The following is an 18,025-nucleotide window of genomic DNA, read 5'->3' on the forward strand; positions in this document are numbered from 1 at the left end:
AACTCACTATATAGCTAGGAAGAGCCTTGAACTTCTGATCCTCCTGCCTCTACCTCTCAAGTCCTACCATTACAGGCATGTACTACCATGTTGCTGTGTTTTTAATGTAGTCCTGGGGATCAAACCCAGCGTTTTGCGCACACTAGGCAGCAAGCAATCTAGCAGCTGAGCTGTGCCCCAGCCCATCGCCATTATTTTATGTTGATATTTATCCTAATGCCATGAGTTGTATGCTTAAACATGGTTAACACTGTAAATTTTTGTACATTATGTATACTCCAGCCCAATTTAAAGGTTTTGATGGGGATATCGCTCAGGTTTCAGGTCTAAGGAAGATCATTTAGATAATTCGGATGAACTGAGATCCTCCCCCCCCCCCATCAGCCCCCTTCCCCGTAAACAACACTAGGCAGCTGGGGTTCCACAGACTTTCTAAGCTCCTGTTGCCCTTCCTCAATTTTACACCATCTGTAAACACGTCACCTACGTACGGAGAGTCTCCTATGTGTCACACTCGGCTCTCCACACCAATGTGCATGTCTGCCCTAGGAGACAGGGAACCTGGGGGTCCAAGAGCTGAGACAACTCGGCCAAGGCCATGCAGCTCTTGTCTCTGCTCTCCAGAATCTTCTGGGGAAAGACTTTACATCAGGAACAGTGACTGTAATCCCAGCACTTGGAAAGCTGAGGCAGGAGGAGTCCCTCTAGCTTGTGGCTAGCCTTGGCTCCCGAATGCTACCATGCCTCAAACTCCCATCCAGATACACATGGTTGTAACCCTAGGCCTGGGAAGCAGAGGCAAGAGGCTCCAAAGTTCAAGGATATCTTCAGTTACATATTGAGTTTGAGGCCAGCCTGGGCTACATGAGACTGTGTCTCAGAAAAAAAAAAAAAAAAGGTTCACTGTAACTGAATATGGGGTGATGTTTTATGACAAAATTGGGAACAGAAGCCTGGAAGGGAGGGAGGCCTTCCAGAAGAAGAGGTGTGTGGATACTACCTGAAAGATAAGGCTGAATGGACAGTGAGTCAGGCCGGCAAGGTCAGGGCTCACAGATTCACCCTCTCTCCACAGTCTTCCTGTCTGCTGGCCTAGGGGTACTTGCTCCCCCAGAGACCTACCCCCCACCTGTGACCGGTGCCAGCTGGGAGCCCCAGCTGGGGATGTCCTTCCCATCAGGTTCCTGCACCATGCCCACAGAAGGCCAAGCCATGGTGGAGCCCACTGGGCAGGGCCCCAAGAACCCACGTGTGTCCGGTGTGATGGTACAGTTGGAGATGAAGCCACTGTGGGAAGAATTCAACCAGCTGGGCACAGAAATGATTGTCACCAAAGCGGGCAGGTGTGGGCATGGACAGCGGGGGCTGGGCAGGGGTGGGGGCCACAGCCAGGCTGAGCACCTCCCTCCCACAGGAGGATGTTCCCCACCTTCCAGGTGAAGATCTTGGGCATGGACACATTGGCTGACTATGCTCTGCTCATGGACTTCATCCCGCTGGATGACAAGAGATACAGGTCTGGGCCCCGGGGGTGGGGGGTGGTCCTGAGGACAGGAACTGGACCCCAAGGGTGGGCAGGGTGATGTGGAATCCTTCTGAGTTCATGCCTGGGAGGCCTAGCCTGGAGCAATAGCCTTTAGGCAGAAGGAAGCCCAGCACAGAGGGGTGGGCTAGCCTGAGGCAGGCACAGACATGTACACATGCAGAATTAATTCCAAAACGAAAGATGCTCACCAGGCAGCCTGAGCATGCTGGGTCAGGATCAGCCTCTTCACCATTCTCTTGGCCAGACTTGGCACTGAGCAGGACAGGGACAGCCCTTGACCCCTCACTATGCTCCCCCAGGTACGCCTTCCACAGTTCTGCCTGGCTGGTGGCCGGCAAGGCCGACCCCGCCACACCTGGCAGAGTGCACTTCCACCCTGACTCGCCAGCCAAGGGTGCCCAGTGGATGCGTCAGATCGTGTCCTTCGACAAACTCAAGCTGACCAACAACCTGATGGATGACAACGGCCATGTGAGGCACAAGCCACGTAGCCATTGGGGAGGGGCTGAGCGATTGTAGCAGGCTGGCACTCTGACTGGGATGAAGCCTGGAGCTGGGGCTGGCAGGGCTGACATATTTGAATGGGTATCAGAAGGAAGAGGGGGAGGAAGGTATGGGAGGAGGCTGTTTGAAGCCCAGGGGACAGCCTGAGCAAGGTCCTGAGGCCAGAAAATATGGAGTGAGTTGGGAGGCTGCCAGGAGATTCCAGTGGGGCTGAAGGGAAGACAGGGAGGTGGTGGGGAGGCTCTCACACGGGGCCAGGTGAGAACCCTGGCTCTTCCTCCCCGTGGATGGAGCTCCAGAGGGTTTAGAGCAGGTGTGCGTGTCTCGCCCAGCTGCTGTGTGGAAACCGGGCAGGACAAGATGGGGAGGCAGGGAGGCCAGGCAGGATACAGCTGAAAGATGTCGGGGCTGGCTAACATGGGGGTAGGTTGGAGCGGTAACCAGAGTCTACGTAGTTGTGAAGGGAGAGCAGAGATGGGCCATGGGCAAGAAGGGGCAGAAGAATCGTGGGCCCAGGGAGGGTGGCTGCAGGCTGTAGCCCTGCACTCGACTCCCACCCTCCTACAGATCATTCTCAACTCCATGCACCGGTACCAGCCCCGTTTCCATGTGGTCTTCGTGGACCCACGCAAGGACAGCGCCCGCTACGCCCAGGAAAACTTCAAGTCCTTTGTTTTCACGGAGACCCAGTTCACAGCTGTGACAGCCTATCAGAACCACCGGGTGGGTCATACCAGAGCTCATGAGGGCCAGCCCATCTCTGAGTGGTGGAGACTGAGGCTGGGGGTTCCTCCTGTCCCCTGGACATCTGCCTTCGTGTTGGCTCTGGAGGCCCTAGGCCAAGGGGGTCTGGGTCCTGCTGACTGGGAGTTCCCAGGGGACAGAGTGGCTAAGTCAGGGCCCAATGGCTGGAGGCCAGCCCACAACTATACTTTCTCTCTGTAGATCACACAGCTGAAAATTGCCAGCAACCCCTTTGCCAAAGGCTTCAGAGAGAGTGACACGGACTCATGGTACAACCTCACCCCCTAACTTAAGCCCAGCCCTGGTTCCACCCAAGCAGCTCCAAAGGCCTTCACTCCTGACTTGTTTCACGGTTATGTCCTCTGGCTTGCCCCTGGGCTCCCCCATCTGACTCTGACCACAATGTCTGGGGTGGGGGTTCCCCTTGGCCTCCTACCTGATTCCTGCTTGCCATATCTTCAGGCCTGTGTCCCCAAGGCCGCTGCTCAGCATCTCAGCCCGGAGTCGTAGCAGTCTCGGTCCTTGCCTGCTTAAGGGTTCTGCAGAACGAGAGAAAGGTGAGAACCCAGCCCAAACACAAGGACAGGGACACACAGGCCTCTAGGAAGGGGCTTCACCGTGATCAGCAATATCCCCACCTAGGCAGAAAGGCCCAGGGAAGAGAGAGCAGGGCAGGGACATGGTATAGAACACAGTTGGGGTGCCTGGTAGGCTTCCTGGAGGAAGCAGATCCTGAGTTGGACATTGGAGATGGAAGCCCAGCGTGGGACTGGGAGAGGGTATTGGGATAGAGGAGAAGGTAAGGAAGAAAGTCCAGGCAGAAAAGAAAACAAGGAGAAATACTGAAGCAGGCCAAGATGGGCGACCAGGGACAAGTAGGCCTCAGTATTAGGACCGGGAATGTGAGGGAAAACTGGGGTCCTCTGAAACCATTTTCTCCCTCAGAAGCCAGTAAAAATTCAGCTTCCAGCTCCAGGACCCCTACCCAGCCGCACCATCAGCTGCTGCCTGCCTCAGAAGTCCTGCTGGCCCCTGCCACCTACGGGCCCCTCCCTTACCAGGACCTGTACCCTGGAGCCCCTGGCCACGTTGGAATCCCAAGGGCTCGGCTGGCACCGTACCCTCTCCCCAACATCGGCACTGATGGAGATCAGGAGGACCCAACCCTCCCAGGCAGACTGGGGCTCCTGCCCTCCTCTGCCTTGTGCTTGGGGCCTAGCCAGGGCTCCCAGTGATGGCCAAGTGCTTTGGATGCCCTTTTACCCTGTGCCCACCTCTCCTACCCTCCTCTCTAGAGACATCTTCCACGGAGAGCAGGGCAACTGTAAGCCCTGATGGCAGCGGTTCCTGCCTCAAAGCCAGTCTGGAGCCTGCCAGTCTTGGAAGCAGGACTCCTACCCAGAAGCCCTGAATTCTGCCCCCCTGCCTCAAAGATGACTCCTCTAAATCCTGCTTCGATTGTCCTTCCCCCCGCATTAAACTGCTTGACACCAGAGGTCAAAGCACTTCTGTTCACCCACAGGAACTCCCAGACCAGATAATCCCATCACTTTTGTAGGAATCCAAAAGCTGGGCCCAGGAGCACAGGGTGATGGTAACAGTGATGACACCAGCAAGGCTGTGCTTAGCCTGGTGTGTCCCCCACTTTGTGCACCCATATAAGGACGTAACTGGCTCAGAGAGGCGTCTGCTCACAGTCACACAGCAAAATACCGCTGACACCCATCACTCCATTTAAATGATGTGCTCCAAGGCTGGTCCTGAAGGCTAGAGGCCATCAAGGGGTGCTTAATATGATAGGTAGGGATCACACAGGCCAGGGGAGGGACGGGTGTAGACTCGGAGAGCCAATCAAGGCCCGAGGGAAAAGTCCAGGTGGACAGGGGCTGGAGTCCTGCTCGGCAGAGGCTGGTGGGATAAGGCTGGGGCAGGCGCGTATCCTTCATCCTCTTGGAGTGGGCGCCCCAGGACCCGGAGGATCCGACTCTGCTTAACCCAGAGCTCTTCCTGTGAGACCTTCTGGAAAGCACCGACACCCACAGGGGCGAGAGACAAGGAGCCCAGCAGATCTTCAGGAGCCAGACATCTCACCACCCCCCGAACCTGAAGTCAGGACCCACTCAATTCAGGTCACCCAAGTGTTCTGGAAACACAAAGATCAAAACAACACCGCAGCTTTGATAGGGAAGTCAAACTGGCCCGCTTTTCTGGACACAGCTCCACTAGCTCTATGCCCGGTGGAAACCCTCAGGTGGCGCTCTGGTTCCGGTACGCAAAACCTCGTCTGCCCTCGCCTAGCAAGCCCCGCCCCAATCAACCTCCGCTGCCCAATAGCAGCAAACCCCGCCTTCACGCCCCCGGTATGCCCCGCCCCCAAAGCCTCCGAGACTGCCCCAGCCGGCTTCGTGTGGGACGCCTCCGAGGTCCCGCCCCAGCAGACACTGCCTTGCCCGCCTCCGAGGCCCTGCTCCTCCGCCAGGCCCGGTCCCCTCGGCCTCTGAGGCCTTGCTCCGTCGGTCCCCGGCCGGCCCGCCTCCGATACCCGCCTCCGGAAAGCTCCGCCCCGCCCCCCGAGGCCCCGCCCCGCTCCCGAGGCCCCGCCCCAGCAGGAGCCCAGGCTTCCGACCGCCCCTGAGGCTCCGCCCCTCAGTCCCCAGCAACACCCCCTGCCGACTCTCGCTTAAGTCCCGCTCCGCGCCTGAGCCTCCGCGCCGCCGCGACTCCTCCCTCGGTGCCCGGCACCCTCCATGTCCCGGGCGTCTGGGACATGCTACCTGATTGCTTGTCCGCCGAGGGCGAGCGGCGCTGCCGGCAGCTGCTAGCGGGGACCACTGCCCGGCTGCGCTCGCGGCCTGCGGCGGCCGCGGTGCTCGTGCCGCTGTGCCTGGTGCGCGGTGTCCCGGCGCTGCTCTACACGCTGCGCTCCAGACGCCTGGTCGGGAAGCACAAGGGGGAAGTCAGGTACGGGCGCACCACCTGCGGCCCGCACAGCCCGCCCAATTTTCCCCTCCAAAAACTGGACTCTGCCCCTTACCGGAGCCTGGAGAGAGGCCGTCTGGGGCTCCCCTTGAGGACACCCCAGGGTCAATATCTGTGCCGCTGGGACACCATAGGCAGACTTGGGGTGTCTGAGCAGCAGGATACTCTTACCCTGCTGTCGACCCTCATGTCCTAACTTGCATTTCCAGTGCCTGTCGTCCTCTCCTCCCCGCTCCCCACTTACTCTAATGATTCAGGGAGGTAAACTGCCTCCTGAAGGCCTGTGGTTCTAAGACACCCTTTGCCCATTCAGTTTCCCAGGTGGTAAGTGTGATCCCGACGACCAAGATGTAATACATACGGCCCTTCGGGAGACCCGAGAGGAGCTGGGCCTAGAGGTGCCCAAGGAGCACGTGTGGGGTGTCCTGCAGCCTGTGTATGACCGGGTGAGCCACCCTCATCCTGTCACACTCTGTGCCCCAAGTGAAGGGGTGAGCCAGCCCTGCTCAGGGTCCGGGAAGGCTTGCAGGGTAGGCTGCATTGATCTGGGCTTGAAAGTCAAGTGGGAGATTTTAGGGTCGTAAGGGAAGGAGATTGTAAACACTTCAAACATGTGAGTCAGTCAGCATGGCGAGAAGCCAAGGAAGAGGATTGGAGGGCTTGGCCATGACTGCCCAAGGCCTCTGGATGGCAGAGTGAGGTCTGCCTCTCAGCTTTGCATCACCTGACTGCTCACTCTCCTCCTACCCTAGAGAAAGGCCACCGTAGTCCCTGTGCTTGCCAACGTGGGCCCACTGGATCTGCAGAACCTCAGGCCCAACCCTGAGGAGGTGAATGGGGGGGGGGGTTACTGAGGAGCTGGGATGTCCTACCAGGGGGACTCAGAGGCAGCCCTCTGCCCACCCTCTCTTTGTCTCTTGCCCACAGGTGGATGAGGTATTTGAGCTGTCTCTGGCCCATCTGCTGCAGACCCAGAACCAGGGGTATACCCACTTCTGCCAGGGTGGCCACTTCCGCTACACAATGCCTGTCTTCTTGCATGGACCACACCGTGTCTGGGGCCTCACAGCTGTCATCACTGAGTTCACCCTGAAGTTGCTGGCCCCTGGCATCTACCAGCCCTGCCTAGCTGTCCCCGAGATGCCTAGGAGTTGAGGTCTGGCCTTTAGGGGCCTCTGCCTTCATTTGAGCAGGCTACTCCAGAGCCAATTAAAAGACTCTTTGACAACTTTACCTTAGCATCTTCTGTGTGGAACTGGGGGAACAAGCAGGGCGGGGTGACACACCCTTGTAATCCCAGCACTGGGGAAACAGATAGGTGGATCTCTTGGGGCTGCTGGCCAGCCAGGATAGGCTACTTGGAGAGACCCAGACCAATGAAAGACTCTGTTTCAAAAGAAAAAAAAAAGAGAGAGAGAGAGAGCGAGCTGCTGAAATAGCTGGGTGGGTAAGGGCACCTGCCCCAAGGCCTGACAACCAGTATTTGATCTTTGGGACCCACACGGCGGAAGGAGAGAACCAACCCCTGCAAGTTATCTTCTGACCACTCCCTGCACGCTCACATCTGTGCATGTGTATACACACACAAAATAAATATTAAGTGAGAGAAGCGGAGTGTGGGGCACAGCCCTGTAATGCCTGCACGCTGGAGGAGAGCTGGGGGTGGGGAATTCAAGGCCCCTTGTACTTGTGTTACATAGTGAGACTTTGTCTCAGAAACCAATAGGCTGCTGGGTAGCAGAAGGGGAAGGGGTTGCTGGGGAGCTACTGTCAGTGAGATCCCCTGGCAGGAACACCTCAAAAAAGTGACCAATGGCCAGGGCAAAGGCCAGCCTAGGTAGAGGGTGCTGCCTGGAAGGTGGAAGGGAAGAGCCATATGGAGATGGAGAGATAGGCCAGTTCCACCACACAGAGGGCCACCATAAGGCCAAGCGGACAGACTTGGGAGACAAAGGGACATGACTGCTTTGATTGTATCCCAGCCAGGGGACAGGGCCAGAGTGGCACGATTTCCAGCTGGTTTCCTCAAGGGAACTAGAATGCAGGGCCTTCCCAGCTGCTGTACCCACTTCTCCCACAGATGCCTCCCCATCCCTGCACACATCCACAGCCCCCTCTCCTCACCTCCGTCTCCCCACATTCCTGCCCTTCTCACCTATGTCCTCTCCCGCCTACCCCCAACACACCCTCTTTGTCACCTCTAGCCCTGTGGCCTCCTTACCCAACAGAGGACCACATGATGCTGGTAAAAATAGCTCTGTTTGACAGAGTGTGGATGGAGGGAGGGGCAGAGGCAGGAGACAAGGCTGGGCCCCCAGTGCTAGGGAAGGGCCCTTGGGTGGTGTGGGCTCCTGACCCCTCCCTGCTCAGTCACACATTTGCTCAGGTCACTTTAGTCTCGGGTTCTGTCACCCTAAGCATGCACCCAGGACCAGCAGCAGCACAGCGGTATGACAGCTGTCTCAGGTAAGGACCCCAGAAGGCTGACTCCAGCCTTGACCCTCCAGGTAGAGCCCCAACCCTGCCCTTTTAGTCTTAGGATGCCTTGGTCTGTCCTAGGGCAGCCTTGGTGATGCTTCTTTCTTCCATCTTGGTGGTTAGGTGTGTGCCCGGTGTCTCCAGTAGGTGGGAGTCTCTCTGAGTCTCTATGTCTGAGCCACCATGGCATGTGCAGGGCGAGCCGGTGGGCGGCAACGGGTGAGCATGCAGGAACACATGGCCATCGACGTGAGCCCCGGGCCCATCCAGCCCATCCACCTCATTTCTGACTACTTCCCACACTTCTACCCCTTCCTGGAGCCGGTGCTGCGCGCACCAGACCGGCAGGCTGTGCTGGCCCCGGCCATCCACCCTGCACCCCAGCTGCAGCCCAGCCCAGAGCCAGAAGGAGACTCAGATGACAGCAGTGAGTAGGGGGAGCAATGAAGGGGTGCTCCCTAGGACCGGGTCGGGGTGTCTCTAGCACCCATGGCAGAGGCCAGGCAAGTGGCACTGTGCCATGTGGGACAGGTGGGTGCAGGAGTGGGGTGACCATGCCTGCCCCCGCCCGCCCCCTTAGCTGCCCTGGGTACCCTGGAGTTCACACTTCTCTTTGACGCGGACAACAGCACCCTACACTGCACAGCTCACCGAGCCAAGGTGAGGATGGAGGCAGAGTTCCTGGGATGGGACGAGCCACAGGCCTCTCTACATCCACGTTCTGTTTCCAGGGCCTCAAACCGCCAGCCTCGGGCTCTGTGGACACCTATGTCAAAGCCAACTTGCTGCCAGGGGCCAGCAAGGTGAGGGTAAGATCTAGGCCCCCTTAGATGGCAGGGCCAGCTTAGGTACCCACGGGAACTACTTCACCCCTACCCCAAGAACTAAGTCTCAGTTGATAGGATCCAAGAGTCAGGGCAGGAGGCCAGGAGGGGACCTGACCTGCCTGCCTGGATCCAGGCCAGTCAGCTCCGGACTCGCACTGTTCGAGGCACGAGGGGACCTGTCTGGGAGGAGACGCTCACCTATCATGGCTTCACTCGCCAGGATGCTGGACGGAAGACCCTGAGGTGAGGACCAGATTAGCCACCAGTGGGGGGCAAGGGGTGGGGTTTGTATGATCAGGAGTGACCTGGATGGCCACCAGGTTATGCGTATGTGAAGATTCACGGCTGCGGCGCCGGCGGCGAGCACCCCCTTTAGGGGAGCTACGAGTGCCCCTGAGGAAGCTGGTGCCAAACCGAGCCAGGAGCTTTGATATCTGCCTGGAGAAGCGGAGGCTGGTGAGTAGGGCTGGGGCTCAGGCTGGGTCCACAGGGCCAGGATCCGTGTGATGAGAATGAGGGAAGGAACCTGGACAAGATCCACTGAAGTAACTAAGTGCTATGCTTTTTCAGACCAAGAGGCCCAAGAGCCTGGACACAGCCCGCGGCATGTCTCTGTACGAGGAGGTAGGTAGGAAAACTTGACTGAGCAGGTATGGAGACAGACAGGTCTAGATGGCCCGGGCTGGGATCAGGTGTGAGCTGGACAGTGGTCCAGGTCCTTAAAGGCTTGGAGGAATTTGAGTCCATTTCTCTCATAAGTTCTGTGAGTCCTCAAGAACTGGCTGGGCAGGGTGACAGTGACTCTTTTGCTAGGGTAGCCTGGAGATGAGGAACCCTAAGCAGGCCCTGCCGAGTTCTCAGAGGATATGTAGGCAGAGACCCAGGCATCTAGAGGCAGAACCTAAAAGGTGGTGCCCGTGGCCAGAGGTGGAAGGACTGGCCCGGGTAGAAGAATAAGCTGCCAGGATGCTTGTCTGCCTAGTGTCAGTGCTGGGGATACCTCTGGGTGTGCCCGTCAGGAGGCAGTGAAGGTGACCAGTGCTTACTGAACCCCACCTGAGACCCTGCCCAGAAGCCCCACCGCCCAGCAGGAAGGGCGTCTAAAGGCTGGAGGCAGGCTCTCCACCTGCTGCTGTCAACAGAGTGGGTGCCCTGCCTCCTAGTGGAGGCCCAAGTTTCTGCAGCGGCTGATTAGCTAAGCCCAAGCCTTTGAGTCCCTCATAGTGGACATCACTAAGAACCCCCGAAACAGTCACAGACAATCCCAGAGCCTGTGTGCAATTGTGCCCTGGCACACGGAGGCTGCGGCAGAGCACTCCTGTATTACCGAACACCACCAATGATAAGGAAGTTTGGATCTCTGCTGTCAGTTCTACCCTGAAGGTGGGAAAGAAGGCATGATCTCCCAGGCTATCATCCCAGCTGGGGGGCTCCAGTGTCTAAAGAATGTGGCAAAGGACATTCATAACATGGTCTTCCAGGCAGTGTTTGTGGAGGTGGGCTGAAGAGGTAAGAGACCTGTCTCTCCCCGATGACAGCCTCCCAGAGCTACTTCCATTGCATGGGAACAAGCTGGTTAGAAAGCCCCTGGCATGGCTGTGACAAACATCAGTTCCCTTACTTGACCTGACAGAGATGTGAGCAGAAAGCCCTTCCTTTCCTTGGGCTTTGGAGGGTACAGACCTCTGAGTGCCACGGGAAGGTCTCTTCACTGGGTACTGGGAAATTGCTGTTTAGGGAAATAAACTTGACGGCCTGGTTTCTCTATGGCCATTTGTGCTCACACTGGGGCCCAGCCCCTGCAGGTGGGAGCTCCAGACTAGACAGGGTCTGACCGTAGCTTGCATCTGCAGGAGGAGATGGAGGCAGAGGTGTCTGGGGAGGACCGTGGGCGCATCCTACTGTCCCTGTGCTACAGCTCCCAGCGCGGCGGCCTGCTGGTGGGTGTGCTGCGCTGCGCCCACCTGGCCCCCATGGATGCCAATGGCTACTCGGACCCCTTTGTCCGCCTGTGAGTAGAGACAGGCAGGTGGGCATGAAGCGTGAGAGAGAGAACCCTTGGCTCTGCAGGGTTCTAGCTAGCACATCTCTCCCTCCAGTTTCCTGCATCCAAGTTCTGGGAAGAAATCCAAATATAAGACCAGTGTTCGGAGAAAGACCCTGAACCCCGAGTTCAATGAGGTGGGTCACGGCTGGGAGAACCCAGTGAGTGTGGTCTTGATTTAGCAAACCAGGCCCTGCCTGAGGCTGTCTCTAAAGCTGCAAAGGACTCACCTCCCTCTTCCCTGTCCCTTTCCCTACAGGAATTCTTTTATGCAGGTCACCGGGAGGAGTTGGCCCAGAAAGCACTGCTGGTGTCTGTGTGGGACTATGACCTGGGCACTGCTGATGACTTCATCGGTGAGCAGAAACACGGGGTGCTGAGGGGAGCCTCAGGAGCCTCTGCTGGCTACTGAGCCATCCTTCGGCAGGTGGGGTGCAGCTGAGTAGCAGAGCCAGTGGGGAACGCCTTCGCCACTGGCGCGAGTGCCTGGGCCGCAGTGACCGCCGGCTGGAACTGTGGCACCTGCTGGACAGTGTGCCCCCCCAACTTGGCGACTAGCCAGCACAGGGCCTGCTCGCAGCCTGTTCAGGGGCCGAGACATCTGCTGCAGCTGCAGAGTGTAGGTTGGCCCCTACCTACTGTGCCCACTCCTGTCTCCTTTCAGTCACCCCACCCCCAAACACAACGCAAAATAAACATCTGCTTCTGCCAGCCAGGAGCCTGTCCTTTCTCTAGGGACATCTGCCTCTTCTCTGCCCTCACCTCACAGGGCCGAGCAGGCCCATATTCTGTTTCCCATCCCTTAGAGCAGTAGTTCTCGACCTTCCTAATTGTTCGACCCTCCCAAACAGTTCCTCATGGTGTGGTGACCTCCAACTATAAAATCATCGTTGCTACTTCATAACTGTAACTTTGCTACTGTTATGGATCATAATGTAACGAACTGACATGTGACCCCAAAAGGGCCATGACCCACGGGCTGAGAACCACTGCTTTAGAGACTGCATTGGGCCAGGTTCGGGACTGGGGATACAGCTCAGTGGCAGCATGCACACCCGGCATGCACAGGGCCCTGGGATGGATCCCCTAGTGTCACAGAAAGAAAAGTAGGCCATGCCCAGCCTTCACCTCCCTGTCCCATCCTGCTTCTCTCGCCCAGTGAAGAGGAATCCTCCACAGGTGGATGGAGGAGAGTGGGGTGAAAAGCACAGCCACAGACAAGCTGTGATTGAAGAGTGGGCACACTTGTTTATTGTCCGGCTGCCCAAAGGATGTGAAATCACCAGGCCAGGGTACGGGCTCAGGATGCTGACTGCCTGGCCTGGTGCTGCTGTGCGAACCGCTGCATCCGCTCCTCAAGCTCTGGCCGAAAGTGTCGGATCAGACCCTGGGAGAGAGGCAGGCACTGTATGAACCAGAGTTCCAAATTCCCAAAGCTCCGGGCTCTCAATGCCACCCACTTTAGAGTCACACAGCAGGGCAGTGTGTACCTGTACTGGCCAGGCGGCCCCATCACCCAGGGCGCAAATGGTGTGGCCCTCTATCTGCTTGCTGATCTCCCAGAGGGAGTCGATCTCAGCTGGCCGGGCATCCCCCTTCACAAAGCGGGCCATCACTTTGTTCATCCAGTCGACACCTGCAGCAGAACAGCAGAGGGGCCTGAGGCTCCCCCACCAGGGAGGGGCAACAGGAAGGGGAGGTCAAGAACAGCCCAGCAACCAACCCCGGCCTTCCCAGGACGCTCACCCTCACGGCATGGGGTACACTGGCCGCAGCTCTCGTGCTTGTAGAACTCAATGAGTCGAGCGATGGCTTTCACGATGTCTGTCTAGGGGACAAGGAGCAATGCACAGAGACCTCAGCCTCCCACCGCGCCCCTGACCTGGATTCCAGTGTTCCGGCCCCCACTTCCCACGGTACTGGGATCTCAGGCTGCCAGAAGGATTGTGGGGCATGGGGAATGCAATTACCGAGCGATCCATGACAATCACTGCAGCTGTGCCCAGGCCTGTCTGGGCCTGCACCAGCGCATCAAAGTCCATCAGAACCGTCTCACACACAGATTTGGGGATCAGTGGAGTGGATGAGCCACCAGGAATCACAGCAAGGAGGTTGTCCCAGCCACCTGTGACACCACCTGTGACAATTCCCCAAAGAATGATCATAGCTAAGACTGGCACATCTGCTCGGGCTTAAGACAGGACCAGCGTCAGCCCCTGAAGCCAGCCCAGCCGCTGAGGTTTCCCACCGTGCCCTCTCACGGCACCCTGCCCCTCCTGGCTGGCCCCCAGGCTTACCCGCATGCTTCTCAATCAGCTCCTTCAGTGGCACAGACATCTCCTCCTCCACAGTGCAGGGGTGGTTGACATGGCCAGAAATGTTGAACAGTTTGGTACCTGAGTTGCGTTCTCTGCCAAAGCCAGCAAACCAGGTGCCCCCACGACGGCAGATGGTGGGGGACACAGCCACTGTCTCCACGTTGGCCACAGTTGTGGGGCATCCAAACACTCCTTCAAGGAAATGAGAAGAGAGAGGTGACTGGTGGCTTCTCGGGAAAGGGAGCATGGTTCTTTTTTTTTTTTTTTGAGACAAGGTTTCTCTGTGTAGCCTTGGCTGTCCTGGAACTTGCTCTGTAGACCAGGCTGGCCTTGAACTCAGAGATCCTCCTGCTTCTGCCTCCCAAGCGGTAAATTAAAGGCGTGTGCCACCACTGTGTGGCTGGGAATGTTTCTTGCAGTGGGATGTTTTATGTCCTGGTCCCATGGCAGTTCCTGTTCTTGTCTCCTCATCACTCTTGGCCCACACTGCACCCCAGACTCCAGGGAAGCTCATCTCCTGTTCACCACCACTCCTAGCTCCTAGGACAGGTACCGTGAAAGAAAGCCCACTGCCAGGAGGGGACATGGGTCTGTGATGGTGGCACTGGTGGAGCCTGTGTTAGTAACACTGTCCCCTATCAATCTGTCCTCCCCTCCAAAGAGCACAGAGAAATATTGTAAGAAGCACCCAGAGGGCACCTGGTCACATCAAGATCCCACAGAGCAGAGCTAAGGCAAGGCCTCACCCAGGGCCAGGCAGTCTTACCCACATCTGCTGGGAAGGGTGGCTTCAGGCGTGGCTTTCCCTGCTTGCCCTCAATGGACTCAATGAGCGCCGTCTCCTCTCCACAGATGTAGGCCCCAGCCCCGCGCACCACGAACACGTCAAAATCATAGTCAGAGCCACAGGCATTCTTGCCAATCAGACCTGCTTCATAGGCCTCTCGGATAGCTACCTGTGGGACAAGGTGTGAGGTCCCCAGCCCCACCACAGCCCAAGAGTCAGCCTCCAACCCAGGGGCCGTGGAACCCTTGAAGACTTCCTAAATGGACCTTTGGAGCACAAAGGAAGAACTCTGGGGCCAGGTCCTGTTGTTGATGGACTCAGAAATGGACCCCTGCCCCCTGCTGGACCAGAGACTGGAGCTACATCTAAGGATGGCTGTGCCAGGAGAGGGAGCATGTGAGGTGTGCATGCACTGGTGGCCAACACCCATGTGCTCACCTGCAGATTGGAGGCCTCATTGTAGAATTCCCCTCGGATGTAGATGTAGGCAGCCCGGGCGCCCATGGCCCGGCCTCCAACCAGGCAGCCCTCCACCAGCTTATGAGGGTCATGGCGCATGATCTCTCGGTCCTTACAGGTTCCTGGCTCCCCCTCGTCAGCATTCACCACCAGATACTTGGGCCTGTGGGGTCCTGAACATCAGTCAGGCTACAGACCCACCAGCACCCAGCTCTCAATCAAACTCCATTCCTCTTGGACCCAGAGAACCTCAGAAAAGCTGCTCCTCTCTGCCCTACCTGAGGCTCTCTGCTTCACCACCAATGCCAGGGCACTCCCGGCCTAGTCCATCTGTGGCCAGGTATGTCCACAAGCAAAGTCTTTGTTCTCCTTAGTCCTGACATCATCACTCCCTGTGCCTTCTCTTGAGAGTCAGCTCTTGCTCATAAAGACTCTTCTTCAGCCTCCACCACAGCCCTGAGGCCAACAGGAGGTAGAGTGGCTGACTTTAAAAAAAAAGGGCTTTAGGAATATATCCTCAAACTACTGAAAATGTGCACCTATGAAACATGTACATGAAAGTTTACAGCAGTGTGTTGCTAATAGTAAAAAAGTTAAAACAACTCAAATAGCTATCAAATACTGGAGAAAAATAAAATGTGGCTTATTCATACAATAGAATATTATTAAGACATAAAAATGAATGAGAAACTGACAGATTAAATGACTTTGGTGAACCTTCATAATTTCATTTGTAGATCTTTCCATTTCTAATTTATAAATACATTTGGGGTTATAAATTATAAATGTAAAAAATAAATAAATAAATAAATAAAAAAAAAAGGGGGCTGGACATGGTAGTCAACATCTTTAATCCCAGACTCTCAAGTCAGTGGCGGATGGATCTCTGTGAGTTCGAGGACAGTCTGGTCTACAAAGCAAGTTCCAGGAAAGCCAGGGCACACAGAGAAACCCTGTCTTGAAAAAAAAAAATTTTTTTTTTTGTTTATTACATATATTTACTGGTTAGGGGCAGCATGTGAAGCTCAGGGAACAATTTGTGGGACTCGGTTCTCTCTTTCTTCCAAGTGGGTCCTGGAGATGACCTCAGGTCACCAGGCTTGGAGGCAGGCTCCCTTACCTCCTGAACCATTATGCTAGCCTCGTGGCTAACTGTTATAATTTGTATTCTAGGTGTCAACTGAAGTTGCAGGTCAAAAACTGAACCAACAGTATCTTTTTAATTCTTGAATATCATGCTGAGGCACGAAAAAAGAAACTTGAAATTCAAAAGGGCCAGATTCCCCAAAACTTGACAATTACTAAAAGGCAAAGTTGTGATTTGAGTAATAAGGTCTGCCTGAATCAAGTCTTGTATACACTATAATCTCTTGAGTCCCTGCTGAAGAAATCCAGAGATGTCTCGTAAGTTCTGCCTAGAATCAGCCCCAAAGCCCAGCACTTCAGCAGCTCTAGTCTGTCCTACAACCACAGCTCAAGGTACTCCCCACAAACCTGCCATCTGAGGGCTTATTCATGAAGCTCCACTTGAGGCCAGTGGGGAAGCCAGCACCGCCGCGGCCCCGTAAGCCAGATGTCTTGATCTCACCCAAGATCCAGTCAGGCCCTTTCAGCAGGATCTCCTTTGTCTTGTACCAGTCACCCCGACTCTGGGCACCTTTTAGCCTGGACAGAGAAGGAAAGGATGTGAAGGAGAGGCCCTGCTAAGGGACCAGCAGGCTAAGGGCACTGTCTCACCTCCAGTCATGGCGGCCATATAGGTTGGTGAAGATCCGGTCTTCATCCTTCAGCGAGCCAAATGAGGTTTTCTTGGGTGCTGTCTGGGGAGACGGAAGGTCAGGAGGCCCCGCAGAGCTCTGTGGCCATGAGGGGTTGGGGCAGAGGCTTCAAACTCTCTGAAGCATCATAGCTACCTATCATCACTACCAATTCCAACGCTTCCTGTTTAGAAGTTACTGGGCTAAACATTCCATACTTCATCTCAATTCATCCTGGTACCAATCCCAAGACAGGAATGGTTTCCTCCATTCTACAAAGAAGGGATCTGAGGCCCTGAGCGAAAGGAACTTAGGGAAGGTCACAAAGCTAAAAGCAGATGGTCCCTGCGGAGCCCATATCAAACTTCAACTATGGCACCAACACTGGTTCCCCAAGCCCAGCATTTATTTGTCCAGCTCTTCCACCAAAGCAAAACCTCGTTAGAGGAGGGGTTTGACTTCCCTAACTCGGCTAAAGAGGCAGTATGTGTTCACTGATGGAAAGGAAATGCCTCACTGGAGCTGGGACACAAAAGGGATGAGGGTCTACCTGAGATTAAGTGGAGGGGTACGGATTGGATTGGCTCATGGTAGTAGAAAGTGGCCTGACTTCCATTCTTACCTCCTTAAAAGCATTTTTTCAGGTGTGGTGGTGGATGCCTGTGGTCCCAGGAGCACCCCGGGGGGCAGAGATAGGAGGATCATCACTAGTTCGAATACAGCTTGGATATAGTGAGCCTCTATCTCATAAAGCAAACAAAAACCACAAAAGTGCTTCCTGGTCACTACAGGAAGCAGAACACTGGCGGGGCAACGAGGAGGTCTACATCCTCTCCAAAGCGGTTTTCTGCATTTGCAAATGGGGCCATGACCCTGATACCCGGCAAGCGTGCGAGAAAGAAATAACAGACTAAGATGTCGCAAAACCTGCAAACCCTCATGCTAGGACGAGGCTGTTAAACAAAGGAAGCTGGGCCGGAGAGCGTCAGCCCTGGGTTGGGACCGTTCGTTTTTATCCAGGCTGGGCGGCAGCCTGGATTAAAGAGGACTCTGCAGAGGGGACCACAGACCCGAGGGAGGAGCGCGCTGCGCGGACACCCCAGGCCTGAACCAGGACGGGCCTCACCGTGCCGCTGCTGAAACGCACAGACACCCGCACGGGAAGAGACCCGCCGAGAAGCTGCCGTGCCGCTAGCATCGCCGGACCCAGGCGGGTCACCTCCCGCTGTCACCTTCAGAACTCCGAGCCGCGGGACCGGCGCGACAGAAAGGCACGGGGACGCACAGGAAGCGCGTCACACGTCTCTCAACCGGCGGCGCGCCCATGCACGCGCGCGCCTTTCGCGCTCCGCCCTCGGCCCCGCCTACTAAGGGGGCGTGGACACAGAGACCGGAACTTTACTTTAGGGCTGGGGCTTCTGGGAGGTGTAGTCCAGCTGGCCCAGCCTGTCCTTTCTTAGCGACCAGGTTCCTCTCCCAAGTAAACAAATGCTCTGGTGTCGCCCTCTGCTGGATCCCGAGTATTCCACTTCCTACAGGTTCTGCGTTTAGTGGGCACAAACTGTATGCATGAAAGGACACT

General features: G+C 56.3%; 4 protein-coding genes across 5 annotated transcripts; 3 read left to right on the top strand and 1 right to left on the bottom strand.

The window, feature by feature from the left end:
- Positions 1 to 1,017: 1,017 nt before the first annotated feature.
- Positions 1,018 to 4,029, top strand: Tbx10 (T-box transcription factor 10). Its single transcript, XM_006980521.4, has 7 exons — positions 1,018 to 1,343; positions 1,415 to 1,516; positions 1,846 to 2,017; positions 2,618 to 2,773; positions 2,996 to 3,063; positions 3,257 to 3,351; positions 3,740 to 4,029. The coding sequence occupies exons 1-7, from the start codon at positions 1,018 to 1,020 to the stop codon at positions 4,027 to 4,029; spliced, it is 1,209 nt and encodes a 402-aa protein (XP_006980583.2).
- Positions 4,030 to 5,442: 1,413 nt separating this feature from the next.
- On the top strand, positions 5,443 to 7,006 carry Nudt8 (nudix hydrolase 8). Its single transcript, XM_006980522.4, has 4 exons — positions 5,443 to 5,755; positions 6,087 to 6,219; positions 6,526 to 6,603; positions 6,701 to 7,006. The coding sequence occupies exons 1-4, from the start codon at positions 5,562 to 5,564 to the stop codon at positions 6,926 to 6,928; spliced, it is 633 nt and encodes a 210-aa protein (XP_006980584.1). The 5' UTR covers positions 5,443 to 5,561; the 3' UTR covers positions 6,929 to 7,006.
- Positions 7,007 to 8,095: 1,089 nt separating this feature from the next.
- Positions 8,096 to 11,835, top strand: LOC102904959 (double C2-like domain-containing protein gamma). 2 transcript variants are annotated; one of them, XM_006980523.4, is made up of 11 exons: positions 8,096 to 8,239; positions 8,375 to 8,678; positions 8,832 to 8,911; positions 8,983 to 9,054; positions 9,212 to 9,321; positions 9,399 to 9,534; positions 9,649 to 9,702; positions 10,932 to 11,089; positions 11,178 to 11,259; positions 11,382 to 11,478; positions 11,550 to 11,835. In XM_006980523.4, the coding sequence occupies exons 2-11, from the start codon at positions 8,435 to 8,437 to the stop codon at positions 11,678 to 11,680; spliced, it is 1,164 nt and encodes a 387-aa protein (XP_006980585.1). In that variant the 5' UTR covers positions 8,096 to 8,239; positions 8,375 to 8,434; the 3' UTR covers positions 11,681 to 11,835. The 2 variants fall into 2 exon arrangements, with proteins under 2 accessions (XP_006980585.1, XP_042114555.1); XM_042258621.2 differs by having other exon boundaries at positions 8,101 to 8,239; positions 8,983 to 9,060.
- A 510-nt stretch (positions 11,836 to 12,345) lies between these two features.
- On the bottom strand, positions 12,346 to 17,805 carry Ndufv1 (NADH:ubiquinone oxidoreductase core subunit V1). Its single transcript, XM_006980524.4, has 10 exons — positions 17,570 to 17,805; positions 16,424 to 16,506; positions 16,181 to 16,351; positions 14,666 to 14,849; positions 14,207 to 14,396; positions 13,420 to 13,632; positions 13,093 to 13,259; positions 12,869 to 12,950; positions 12,613 to 12,758; positions 12,346 to 12,509 (listed from the first exon to the last, which is right to left on the bottom strand). Exons 1-10 carry the CDS (start codon positions 17,639 to 17,641, stop codon positions 12,423 to 12,425), a joined length of 1,395 nt encoding a protein of 464 aa, XP_006980586.1. The 5' UTR covers positions 17,642 to 17,805; the 3' UTR covers positions 12,346 to 12,422.
- Between the last annotated feature and the right edge of the window lie 220 nt (positions 17,806 to 18,025).

This window comes from Peromyscus maniculatus, chromosome 1, assembly GCF_049852395.1.
Source record: "Peromyscus maniculatus bairdii isolate BWxNUB_F1_BW_parent chromosome 1, HU_Pman_BW_mat_3.1, whole genome shotgun sequence".
In the NCBI taxonomy this organism is placed as follows: Eukaryota; Metazoa; Chordata; class Mammalia; order Rodentia; family Cricetidae; genus Peromyscus; species Peromyscus maniculatus.

What these genes read in the sequence shown, in the direction of transcription:
- Ndufv1 (XM_006980524.4), bottom strand. Translation starts at nt 17,641, where the DNA reads ATGCTAGCGGCACGGCAGCTTCTCGGCGGGTCTCTTCCCGTGCGGGTG. An exon ending in TGCGTTTCAGCAGCGGCACG is followed by an intron (nt 16,507 to 17,569) that starts GTGAGGCCCGTC and finishes CCGTCTCCCCAG; the next exon opens with ACAGCACCCAAGAAAACCTC. An exon ending in GCTGATTGAGAAGCATGCGG is followed by an intron (nt 13,260 to 13,419) that starts GTAAGCCTGGGG and finishes GAATTGTCACAG; the next exon opens with GTGGTGTCACAGGTGGCTGG.
- Nudt8 (XM_006980522.4), top strand. Translation starts at nt 5,562, where the DNA reads ATGCTACCTGATTGCTTGTCCGCCGAGGGCGAGCGGCGCTGCCGGCAG. An exon ending in AAGCACAAGGGGGAAGTCAG is followed by an intron (nt 5,756 to 6,086) that starts GTACGGGCGCAC and finishes TTGCCCATTCAG; the next exon opens with TTTCCCAGGTGGTAAGTGTG. An exon ending in TCAGGCCCAACCCTGAGGAG is followed by an intron (nt 6,604 to 6,700) that starts GTGAATGGGGGG and finishes TCTTGCCCACAG; the next exon opens with GTGGATGAGGTATTTGAGCT.
- Tbx10 (XM_006980521.4), top strand. Translation starts at nt 1,018, where the DNA reads ATGGACAGTGAGTCAGGCCGGCAAGGTCAGGGCTCACAGATTCACCCT. An exon ending in ATTGTCACCAAAGCGGGCAG is followed by an intron (nt 1,344 to 1,414) that starts GTGTGGGCATGG and finishes TCCCTCCCACAG; the next exon opens with GAGGATGTTCCCCACCTTCC. An exon ending in GAGAGTGACACGGACTCATG is followed by an intron (nt 3,064 to 3,256) that starts GTACAACCTCAC and finishes CCATATCTTCAG; the next exon opens with GCCTGTGTCCCCAAGGCCGC.
- LOC102904959 (XM_042258621.2), top strand. Translation starts at nt 8,435, where the DNA reads ATGGCATGTGCAGGGCGAGCCGGTGGGCGGCAACGGGTGAGCATGCAG. An exon ending in AGGAGACTCAGATGACAGCA is followed by an intron (nt 8,679 to 8,831) that starts GTGAGTAGGGGG and finishes CCGCCCCCTTAG; the next exon opens with CTGCCCTGGGTACCCTGGAG. An exon ending in CAGGGGCCAGCAAGGTGAGG is followed by an intron (nt 9,061 to 9,211) that starts GTAAGATCTAGG and finishes GCCTGGATCCAG; the next exon opens with GCCAGTCAGCTCCGGACTCG.